The sequence below is a fragment of the Drosophila pseudoobscura genome, chromosome 3, assembly GCF_009870125.1.
Source record: "Drosophila pseudoobscura strain MV-25-SWS-2005 chromosome 3, UCI_Dpse_MV25, whole genome shotgun sequence".
Lineage (NCBI taxonomy): Eukaryota > Metazoa > Arthropoda > Insecta > Diptera > Drosophilidae > Drosophila > Drosophila pseudoobscura.
Window position 1 is genome coordinate 12,306,242 of NC_046680.1, and position 12,555 is coordinate 12,318,796.

Here is a 12,555-nt window from a genome sequence, read left to right on the forward strand (position 1 = left end):
TAATAAATGAAATATGCATTCAAATTAATTGTCCATAGGGCATGCCTGCGCGGAAAGTCCCTGTCCTGGATGATCAAAAACAAATGGACGTAAGGGACAAGTAAGGCTTTTACCGATTGCATTATGGCAGGGTATTTCCGACAGCCAATGGTATTTGTTTGTAGAGTTTATTTATAACATTTGTTTCCCAACTAAGCTTCTAGAGGTTAATCAGCCAGAAAATCAACAGTTGCGCATAATTAATGTGTCCATTTCCATTTACAATTCCATGTGCATTGAACCACAAATGTGCAGCAAACAATTTATTAACTGGCTCTGCCGCAGTCACATATTTGATGCCCGGACCGGCCGCCCGGCCCCCGTCCGGACAAGGCCTAATTAATTTCACGCTTTTTCTCTCCGCGCATCCGTCTCTTGGAGACGGTTTCTTTTGGGGAATTTCATAAATATTTAATGCAAAATAATTAACAGAATCGGTGGGCAAACGGACGATAGCAATGATTGATTGCCTCCCGCCGCCATTTGGACAATCATAAAATTTCCGTTAATCAAGTTTTATTAATTAAAGCCGACAACCTCCCTCCCACACAGACAGTAAATCATTCCGATTAAACGCTTTTGAGGTCTGTCACCAGGTACTTCTGTCACCCTTGCCAAAATCCCCTGGATACATCAATTTTTTCTCTCTTTCTGGCTTTGTCCAAAATTGCAGAAATTTAATTACATATTTTCACTTATTGGAAAGTGTAGAAAGATTTAAAGTTGCAGCCACAAATCAAAGTTAAATGCAACTTCTTGTTGGATATTCGAGACATTTTCAGACAATAATTACTGTTAGACTATTTTTGTGAATTCAGTTATTAATGATATCTGATAATGCAATGTATGGCATAAATGTGTGTTATTACTATTTATTGAGAAAATTTAACAAGTAATAACCAATGAGTGATACGGTGCCACACAATGGTACAATGGTTTCAATGAAGTGCAGCTGCTGCAGATCCTTAATCTGCGTGATTGCCTTCAATGGCCTGCAAGGCTGAAAATTATCGCATAAAATATGATGTCCGTTTGTAGGTTCATATGCCAACTAGTCCCTCCTCCAGTAATTAAGCTATGAAAATCAAACCTGGCCCTGCTCCCTTCGAACCCCGAGGCATTTGGTTATTTCTTGCTGAGATTGGAATTGGAACTCATGATATATAGTAAATATGTTTCAAATAAGTTTAATCGTTGTTGTGTTGGGTGAAAATTAAACACAAATTAATGTATCAAAACAATAAATCAAAGCAATTACCTAATTGCCTTTTATGACTCCAACCAGGTGGGACAATCACTGATAGAGCCGGCAAGGACTGAACTTCAGTTTGGCTTCCTCCGCTCAACGCTATGGCGGTGCTGTACTTTTTTCGGGAACCTGAGACCCTCTACGACTGTGCCAGCTTCATCTGCGGCCTCCAGTTCGTGATGTGCTGCAACGGGTTCAGTGGACGGGGCACCGGTTTCGCGATTACCCGCTGGAAGAGGACCTATTCGCTGGGCATGGCAGGACTGGCGGTCCTGGTCCTGTTCGTCTCGCTCAGCGGTCTGTTGGGGAGCGAGGAGATCCGCAGCCGAATGGCAGCCGTCGACAAGATGGTGCTGAGCATTGCGGCTCTGGAGGTGGTCATGTCCACGCTGGTGTTTGTCGTCACGGTGGTGTCCCTGCAGGCGGCCGCCCGCCGCCACATTAACATCTATGTGCGCCTGTCCGCTATGGATACGCTGCTGATGCGGGACTTTGGAGCCAGCCTTAATTACCGGAAGCTGCTCAGGAAGAACATTGTGGTGCTCTTGACCGTCACCGTGCTCTACCTGGGGGCCATCACAAGCGCCGTGATCCAGATGGCCAGCGGGCACCGCACCTTGTTCCTGCTGTCCGCCTACTGTTACGTCATCGTGACGGCGGGCCCTCACTTCACGGGCTACGTCCACATGAGTCTCGTCGAGCTGCTCTCCATCCGCTTCCGGCTGCTCCAGAAGATCCTCAGCCCAAAGTTTCTGGAGTGGCGGTTCCCGCAGCGGCAGCTCAGAGAGCAGCGCGTCCGACAGGCCGTGGCCATGGTCCAAGAGCTCCATCAGCTCATCACGGAGATCAATCGGGTGTACGCGTTCAGTCTGTGGATGTCGATGGCCCACGACCTGGCCATCACCACCAGCGAGCTCTACATCATCTTCGGCATGGGTGTGGCGAGCATGGAGGAGCGCGAAGATGAGGAGATGCAGCTGAATCTGAAGCGGGAGCAGCACAAAGGCAGCCGGGTTTTGCTGGGCTACGTGGCACTCTGCATGGCCGCTCCTCTGTATAAGCTGCTCATCGGACCCTTCTACTGCGAACGCACAGTCCTCGAGGCCCGGCGGTGCCTCCGCCTCATCGAGCAGCTGGACAACTGGTACCCCACCAGTCCAGCCACGAAGCAGCTGGTTAACTCTCTGATGTGCTGGCGCTTGCAATCCCGTCCGCAGTTCACAATCGGCTTCGACATTCTCCTCAATCGAACGGTCCTAACTCTGGTGGGTACCGCTGGGATTGTCTTCCCTGATTCACTGTCTAATTTCGTCTGCTTTCGTTCCAGTTCGTCTCGATTCTGGTGAACTATCTGCTCATTCTCATCCAGTTCGCTATGACCCAGAAGATGGGCGAACATATTGAGCAGCAGAAGGTGGCCCTGCAGAACTGGATCGGTATATAATAAACACGAACGAGATAATTACATGCCATAAGGATAGGGATCCTCTCTCGAGCCCAAAAACATCCAGCACAAGAATCCTAATGTTATGAAACGCACTGTACAAAGACACTAAGTACGTTATGTATGTGTGTATATTTTTCGTTGGCTAAATTAATTTACTGCCGGTGCCTCGTTAGCATGGAAAGTCCATAAATAAGTCACCTCCTAGGAGAAAGGGAAGCGCCCTGTTGCAGGCATCTCGCGCCCACTGTCCGTGCCCAGGACCAGGCCCACTGCACCCAGGAGAGCCGACATTGCCGCTGGCTAATGATTATAAGGCTTGTCGTTTTATTTTATTTGAATTTTATGCAAATTTCTTGCCGGAACGGGCAGGGTGGGACAGGCGGTCACTTTATCAATGCAGGCCATGCCCAGGTGGCAGCCCCCCAAGGGCCAGTTCTTCGCTAATTGCGGGGGAATACAATGTCCATTGATTTTTTGAAACTGATGTGAAGCAACATCCAAGTCAAACAGATCGATTTGGTCATTCCTGCCCAACGAAGAAGATAAAGCCAGAGGAGCACAAAGAAGGAATTCCTTTCTTGTCCACAGTTTATACATATTTCCGTTTAATACCGAAATCAATGTTGAAACGTTCACATAAAGTCAGCAACTATTATCCCGCCCACAGTGGCACAGTGTTACAGTGCCACATGCCACATGATTGTTATTACTTCAATTTACGGCCTGGCTGAAAGGGAGTCGTGGAATGTTTATGGGAAAGCGGCCGTTATGCCTATCGTTACCATTGTCCGGGGAGACATGACTCGTAATTGAATAATATTTTCTCGATCTCTCCATCTCTCTCCATCTCTCTCTCTCTCTCTCTGTGTGTGTTGCTCCTGGACGTTGGTTTCCTTTGTTTCATTCAAGAATTTTCGATTGGCATTGCTGCAAGCATATCCCATATATATGAACGCCATATAATTTGCAATAATTACCAATGACAGACCCGCTTCTTTTTGTCCCAAGATATGGGTGCACAATTACGAGTGGCATTGCATGAGACTAATTGAAAATTGATTGCGCCCACTTAGCCCAAATAATTACCGGAATAATGTTTGCCCCAATAATCTACAATATCCAAGGGCAAAAGCCATAGAAATTGTTGCATTAAATTGGGAATTCTGTTCGGCAGCAAAAGACGATTGTAATTATGGACAAAACGATTACAAGTGGTCAAACGATACATACCACATAAATACATACAACAAACTGTATGATTCCAAATACCAAACCAAAACAAAAAACTGTGTTTTTTTTTGGTCGAAAATTATATTTCAAATGAAATTTTGCTTTAAATAAAAAAACTATATTTGAAATCTAATTAGTAGCACGTATTTGCTCTGGATTCAACATAGAAAATTTGTGGGATTATCCTATTAGTTTCTCTTCAACACTTCACCGCCTTCCGACAAGACCTCTCCTTTGTGCATATTGTTAGATGCAGAAAAAAATACGCTGCGAGAAAAGTGTAATATTCGAGAGGCGAGGTCTTTGATACCCTAGGATATATATTTTTTCGAACCATAATTGAAAACGTTTGCTTCGATTATTTCTCTAGGTTATCCATACGATATCCTGATTCAATCTACCTCTTACACCAAAAGGAATAGTCTGTGTAATATGTCATTCAGAAACGTTTCAAGTGTGAGTTCCTAATATGCAGGGTTTGTTATCACGATATTTGTTTGTTTGATGACAATGAAGGCTGCAACTTATCATTACGGGTCATGTTTTCGATATAAACTTTCGCAGTCGATATTTTCGAATGAACGAGCTAAAGAACAGAGCTGCATTTTAGAACGGCTTTTACGGCTTTATCTTTATCAAATGATTCCGTCTCCCCGCTGCAAACATCTAATGGAAATCAGAATACTCTCTCGTTGGGTATAGCAAAGAATCCTTTTTGTACCTTGCGCAAGAAAAACTAAGGACGGAAAGCTTTTGTAATGTCCGAGCCGAAAACGCATAATAACGTAACCCGCTTTACTTAACTAACTCATTTAAAAGTTTCACTAATAGCATGTCACACATGGCCAGGACGGAGCATATGGCGTGTGCTTAGCCCAATTAAAATGTGGTCAGGGCTGAAGCCTTTACAGCGCGCGAGAGTTGCCCGCATCAGGCAGAGGCGGAGCAGAAGCTTCTGAGGATGAGGATGGGGATAGGATTCAAAAGTTGGAGCAGAGCAGCACACTCAGTGGCTGAGGTTAAGGCAATGGCAGTGGCAGGAGGAGGAGAAGGAGGAGGCTCCGAGCCGAAGCACATCTGCCTCAGTTTATGCACAAAAGTTGCAGCAACAATGCAGGAATAGTCGCGTTTTTGCTCGGCTCTCTTCCATTTTGGAGCTTAATTAGCAGGCGCAGACATTCCGACTTTTGCTTTCGCACCTGCATGAGGAGCACAATGGGAGACTAGGTGTGTTTACAGCCAGAGATAATGCGAGTTGGCACAAATTAGGGTTAAGTTAGCTGTCAAGAAGGATTCATTATAATTATGCGACTCAGCGGACCGGCAGAACAGAGCAGAGCGGGAACAGAGAGAGTCCAAAGTGATATATGTGTGTACTTGCGTACTCGTATCTCCGACTCTCGCATTTGTCAATGAGATGGGCATATTTCCATTAATTAGTTTTGTGTGTTTGCCCTCACTCTCTCTCCTCATTCTCCTTGTGGTCTACTCGTACTGCTATGTATAAATACTACATCCAGCCTGTCAAGTCAATCTACATTTATTTATTTACATAACTTCCACTCAAAGTGTCAAAGCTAGAGTCGAGTGTGGGCCTGGCACTTGTTTCCTTGTCAGATAAGTCCTGGCCATGTTTGCTCAGCATTTGACAGTCACACAGAGAAACAGAGAGAGAGAGACACTGAGCGAAAAGCCCATTCATATGCAAATATTATAGTTCTGCACCTCTTTCGGAGATGGAAGGCAAACATTTAAGCAGATTTCTATGAAGTGAATCAAAGGCCAAGTGAAATATTGCGCATTCCATATGTATGTATGTACATATGCCTTCGCAGAAAACAGTTGCAATGCACATAATTGATGGGCAATCAATTAAAACTGACTCTCTCCCTCACTCCCTTTTTCCCTAGAAAAGAAAGGAGCATTCGCTTTGCTCAAAACCTTGAGGCAATCGCCTTGGGGGGCCTTGAGTTCAGGCTTCAGGGTTCTGTTCCATTTGTTTATGTCGAATTTCGAATGCAAATCCACTCAATTAAGGCAATTTCACTGCCATTTTAACAGCTGCGGGTGGTGTGGTGTCGGATTTTGAATTAAAAATGCATTAACCGACTAATGTAGTGGCATTGTCGCCCTCCTACCCACCCCACCAGTCACCCTGGGCAATGCGCCTTCCCAACTTCAATTCCTAATGAGGCCAGACACAAACATTTGCCCACGACATAAGCATTTTATGGCTGCCGCTGGCTTCTGGCTGTTTATTTATTCAAATGCATCTAAAATAGCATGAAATGCCATAAGGAGGCGGCACTTAACGAGCCCAAGACGGGACGCAAACGTCCCAGGCTGATCCGAGAGAGCGCGCAATCAAAGACGGCGTCAACGACAGCGACAGCGAGAACCCTTCAGGTTGAAGGATTCCCCATGTCACGGGGTAAACACTAAAGCCCTCTTCTTGCACCCAGAGCAATGTCAAGAGCGGCACATATACTCATATGTATATGAGAGGAGGAGGAGGAGGAGGAGGAGAACGAGGTGGCATCCATTAAAACATTCACTAGTCTGCCCCGTTGCCAAGCTCCTCGCTCATTTTGTTTGCACAGTCCAAGCAAACGACTTTACAAGTGTGGCAGCTGCAAGGACATGGGACAGAGGAGAACCATCTCAAAAACAGGAAATTCTAGATTCCGACTAAAAGATACCCACTATACCGACCATCTAAGCAACTCTCTGAGAATAAGTTGTCTGTCTTCAGATCGGTTTGCTTAGTTCCAGAATATCAAGAATTCCGGCACTTTTATGAATCGTAAACTCGTCATTTTTTTCATTCTGTCATACAATATCAAGTAAGCAATATTTTCTTTGGACCTACGATTACCGGGTATAATATCACAGCGGCACAGCTGCATTTGTGTGCTCATCTAATTCAAGTGCAGAAAAACAAGAAAATTACAAGTATTTTGTGCAAGCTGCTTAGGCAAAAAAGAGCCAACAAAAGGGCAAAGGTTAAGGCCACTTTTGTCCCCAACATAAACGAGATGGCTTTAATGTGAAATTTTTGCTCAGAAAACATTCCACCATAGTCGCATATAACACATACCAACATATGATGACCATAATGATACATGCAACAGCCCTCCGACTGTGAATCCACATTATGATTTGCAAATTGGTTTTCTTCCACACCAAATCAATTGAAATTCCGCATACACGTACAGTAAAAATCAAAAGGATTTGCGGTGGTCAAGCCATGCACCACCGCACCGAACCAAATCCCAGGCCATAAACAAAACACCCCAGAGGGAACAGACAGACGGCCGCAGGCCCCCAAAAATTCAGCGTAAATTGCCAAACATCAACAGCTTTTCGGGTAGGGAACTAGCATCCATATAAAATACACTGAGAACAACAACGGGATTCATTCAAGAACTAAATTAATATCAAAAACTTACATACATATTATTGAATAATATATGGAATTCAAGCTCAGAATTTACACAATCGTTACAATTGGAAAGTGATTCATGGAAGCCGCAATCATTTGGTGCTTTCCATAGCATCTCTCTATAGCACCTTTTTCGCAGTGTACTGTCGAATATTACCCCAATGACAGACAACGGCCGATTGCATTTTATCTTCGGCGCATATGGTCCCACAAATCTAGGCATTAGGCCCCGCTTCCACTGCAGAGCCCCCCTTGGCCGGCAAATTGTCAGTGCAGTCTGTCATGCGTGTTTGGCACAAAATGCGATCAGAGTCGACAAAGCGACAAGTCAGCGACGCTAATTCGATTCAGCCGCTCAGCCTGCTGCCACGCCCATTTCAACACCCATTCGTATTGAATTTCAGGGGACCTTCGGGTGGATTGTTAAATCTCCCTGCAACATTTTCGGAGCCCCATTTATTGATAATTGAAAGCAGTTTTCAGCCACTTGCAGCGCAAAAACTGAGACAAGCACATCCGCCGGATGTCTGGGCCTAAAAAGCAATGCAGGTCCAACGTGGGAGGCAGGTGTAAGAGTATGGGAAAACATAGAAAGAGGCGGCGGCGATACAGGGGTGATGGGAAAGAGAGAGACTAGATAAATACATAGACGGAGATGGGAGGGAGATGCCAGGAACAGAAGCCGAAATCGTTTCCTAATTTGAATTTGATTTTGGCAAACAATTTCGAAATGCGGAAATTGAAAGCGCATGCTGGGAAGCCATTGCGTTTTTCCACTTTTCTCCTACCACAGACAGCGAGACTTTGCCGGGGTTACGTAATTACAAACGGAAGGCTGATAGGTAAATCCCCTCCCTGCTTCTGCTCCGCTCCTCATCCTCATGGCTTTTCTCTCTTTCACTGAAAATAAACACAGCAACAAGCTGCAAACGCGTTAAGAAAGTTTCGCGGTTCCCGAATTTCCCAAATTGACTGACAATACACATGTACATAGTATATACATGTATACATATATGTATATCCTTTTACACAAAAGTTCCCATAATGTTTCGCTCGCTTTGGCCCAGCTCCTTCCGCCCTCAGAAGTGGTCGACCCGCGCATCCATTTAATTGAAGCGAAATAACATTTTGTGTCAACGTCTAACGAGTGCAGCTCTCCCCCAGCTCGCCTGGTCCTTCTTTGGGCCCCCTTCAGCTGTTGTTGCAACATCTGGCATACATTGCGTATGCGCAACATTGAGCGTGCTGGAAAGTGAAAATGTTTTGTCCTGTGTCCTAGGGAGGAAAATCTGTGGCAATGCGACTAACATGCAATTTGCAGCATGCCCAACGACACTTTGTGTCTGCCATGGGGAGTGCGACTGCTTCTGTGTTTGTGTATGTGCATGCGTATGTGTAGGCGTATGTGTATGTATTCGTGCCCATGTGTGGGTGTGAATCTGTGTGTAGTTTAAGTCAACTTTAATTGAATCCAGCCAAGATGCTGCCAGATGGGCCAAATGCGTGCAGGTTGCACCAAAGTTGGGCGAAGGTTCAGCTAATGAAATCTGGATTGTTTATGGGAAACAGTTCCAGATCTGAGTGGAATTGGAATATCCTCCGCCAGTAAATGGAACCTCACGAAATCTGCATATCCGGATGGCATTAATATAACCAGTGGTTACTGGGAGAGTATATACCCATTCCAAATTTGTGACTCTAGGACAGAGTCTCTAACAAATTTATGTACACAACAGAACAACCATCGATTATCAGGATTACTGATCAAAGGATCCTTCTAATGAAGAGCACCGATACAATCCTGCAGAGTCACCTGCAGAGTAAGGATGTGTACATATGCACAATTCTTACTGGTAGATCAATGGTTCTCAGACAGTTCAACCATGCACGTGAAGGCTGAGAAGTGGGTCGGATATCTAGTGATTATCAGTTGTCCTTGCGCCTATTTCTGCTCCCGCTGCCATATGCTCTCCCATTTGGTCAAGCCTTGCATTTGACTCGGGCTGGGGCGCATTTCATTTTAATTCGTTTAAGCTGGAGATGCGTGCCACACCCGCAGGGATGGAGCTGGCTGTGTGAGGACCGACACACCCACTTCAGCCCCTAAATGTCCGGCCTCGGCCTCAGCGTCAGAGCTGCACCATTACGCTAAGTGCCGTGTGAAGGAGCAGGATCCTGGTACTCAGTGCTCAGTGCTCGGTGGACGCTGCTGCCTGCAGGATATGCAATGCATTTGTCACTGTGGAATGCATTTTAGCAAATGTTGGCCACGTTTTCAAAATTACACAACACAAACAGCAGGAGATGCAGGAGCTATGCAGTCGGGGAAAACGTTTCGGAAATGTGTGAGGACGGACTCCTCGTGGTGTTGCCTCTGCCTTTGTGGTGCATGGTGTTGCTGTGGCAGCCTCTGAAATTAATATTTGCACTCAAAATGCAATTTTCCGGGCATTTCCTTTTCGTTTTTCGGTGCAGCACTTTCAAGGGAGGTGCTAGGGCGCCTGTCACTTGTTAGAGCTGCTGTTGCCTCACGTACACGCCAGCCACTTCCTCTGTGCCTCGTTCTCCTTCCTTCTCTGTTTGTGTTTTACACACCCTCTCTCTCTCCATTTCTCTCTTCTGAACACCCTTTCATTTTACATTTTCCGTTTAGTGGCGAGTGGAAAATGCAGCGCCGCGTAAATGAATTTGCCATTTCTCATGGAGCTCAAACCAGAGCCCGAACGGAGTTGGCCTAGAGACCCGTGACATGGCCATTTGTCAAAGCCTGGCTCATACACACACACAAACACACAGAAACACATTAATAGTTAATTAAGCAGCATGTGCTACTGTTGCTACTGCTACAGCTACTGCTCTCTGCCTGCCTCCTGTTGCTGTTGCTGTTGCTGCAACATCCCGGCACCTGCAACAATAATTGCATTATTCATGAGTTGTCGCATGTGGGGCTGCCATTTTGAGCAACTCAATGGCGTAATAAGCGGGTCGGTAATGCCGTAAACAACGGCCCAAACACAAGACGCTGCCAAGTTCAAGAACTCAATTAAGACGAGAGAGATGGAGATAGCGTTACAGAGCAGAAAGAGAAAGAGATAGAAGCGGCGCGGCGCGGCAAAGAGGCAGAGGGACGAGTTCCAAGAAGTTCCCTAGAGAATCCTGCGCTACCATCGTTAATCTTACATGCAAATTCATATTAAAACTATGCCCTTGTTCTGTCTCCCTCTCTCCATCTGCGTCTTTGCACATCTTTCTCTCTCTCTTTCTACCCTAAACTGCCGCAGCAAAAAGTTGTTAATTTTTTGTATGCGATCCCCTCTGCCTCCGCTGCCACTGCATTGCGCAATGCTTCTTTTTGCAATAACATTTTGTTTATTTGAACTTTCATGATGGTAGGCCACGGTAGAGGCCCCTCGATAGAGATGAGCACATGGAGACCTGAAGCATTACCTGCCAGTCCTGCCGTAGATTCATCTGTAGATGTAACTCCTCACAATCGCAGCATCCGGTAGCATTTTGTGGAGAGTCAGCCACCGAAAATCAACAAGCAGAGGAGTACGAAAAATGCTAATGAGCACCTAAAATCACACATGCAACATGCAACACACAGACAGACAAAGTACACAAGCACACATAAAGGCACTGACACACACACTCACCGATGGGGAATGGAAGCCTTGGAGCTTTGATGCAATTTCAACTAATTAGAATTTTATTAACTAGAAAACGGGCAGATTGCAGCGCTGTTCAACAAATGTGGAGGATAGGATAGATTTCGCTTAAATAAACTCAAACATTCGTACACTTACATGTACATTCATACGTACGTATTGCCATTCGGTGAGGACTCGAACAGTTTGCTGGATACGAGTATTATTCACATTAAGCACACATAAGCCATGTCAGAGCGAATCTACATTGCAAATAGGAAACCCGAACCCCAAAACCCAAATCCCATTTTCAAGGCCAAAGCCAAGCCTGGCAAGCAAACAGGCATACTATATTTTTATTTCGGCAAATATCGAAAACTTGCATATGCATAATTTGACAATAATCCCAAAGCAAAGGAAAACAATGAGCTCTATGCCCTACGCCATCCATATTGGCTATTGCGATTCCTTGAAATCACTTTGGGTGCAAATGCGTCTGCAAAATGATACCCATAATCATTTTTAATTATTTGTAAGATTGGTAAATAAGGATGAGTATAACAAAGGAATCTATTTATATATTCACAAGATTATTCCCCAAATCTAACACTACTTTCCCGCAGATTCGAGCAATGACCATTATTAACAAGAAATTTTGTAATTTTCTATTAAAGCTCTCCTTTAAATTGAATAAAAGTCCAGCTGCTAAGACAGACGGGTAACCCGACAAACTTGGCCATATCGTATAAGGGGCATGTGGCATGCGGCATATGGGGCAGTGAAGCGGCAGTAAGAATAATTCAAGGTTTCATTCGAAAGTTTCGGATGCACTCGGCCCATTCATATGCAGGCCGTGCGTTATGTGGAAACTTTGACAAACCGATAAACCAGATTACTGTAGAGCACCCTGGCACAGTTTCAGAACTTGTACACAGACAGAGATAGATATGGATATATAGAGACAGAAGAAAATAAAGAGACAGACAGACACTGTCTAGAGAGAGATGGAGAAAGAGGAATGTAGACATGGTCTCGTTCTTTGCCATGGCCATATTGCAGGCAATTTCATGGAGTGAGAGAGTGGAAATATAATAATAAAAAATTAAGAGGAAAAACAACGAATAAGCATACAAATCAGAAAGAGAGGAAGCCGCCACAAATTCGAATGAAAAACTTTCTAATGAGTCGGCATTACAATTTCAAATTTGTTGCGCAAATTATTATGAAACTTTTTGTGTGTGCCGAACAACATGCTCGAACTTGTGTACGAGCCTCGAGATGGCATACAAATGCCACAATAATTTCACACACCCTTGCAGAGGGTATTACAATATTTACAGCCCGTGGCGTGTAAATATATGCTCCTTTACCGATAGCCAGAGCCATGTCTGTATTACCCTCAGTTCTGTTTTAGTATTTGATCGGATTACCATAAAGATTCCATTCCATACCCATGGATCTTCTAGGGTATCTACGCTTCGTCCCGTCCCGCTTTGTTTCT

At 44.9% G+C, this 12,555-nt stretch overlaps 1 protein-coding gene across 1 annotated transcript; it reads left to right on the forward strand.

Moving 5' to 3' along the window:
* The first annotated feature begins 1,196 nt into the window (after nucleotides 1–1,196).
* On the forward strand, nucleotides 1,197–3,912 carry Gr57a (Gustatory receptor 57a). The gene is made up of 2 exons (XM_001360947.3): nucleotides 1,197–2,553; nucleotides 2,616–3,912. Exons 1-2 carry the CDS (start codon nucleotides 1,390–1,392, stop codon nucleotides 2,730–2,732), a joined length of 1,281 nt encoding a protein of 426 aa, XP_001360984.2. The 5' UTR covers nucleotides 1,197–1,389; the 3' UTR covers nucleotides 2,733–3,912.
* The last annotated feature ends 8,643 nt before the right edge of the window (nucleotides 3,913–12,555 follow it).

Excerpts from the sequence above, each read along its gene's own strand:
- Gr57a (XM_001360947.3), top strand. The coding sequence starts at position 1,390 with ATGGCGGTGCTGTACTTTTTTCGGGAACCTGAGACCCTCTACGACTGT. Across the intron at positions 2,554-2,615 it reads ATCGAACGGTCCTAACTCTG|TTCGTCTCGATTCTGGTGAA; the intron begins GTGGGTACCGCT and ends CTTTCGTTCCAG.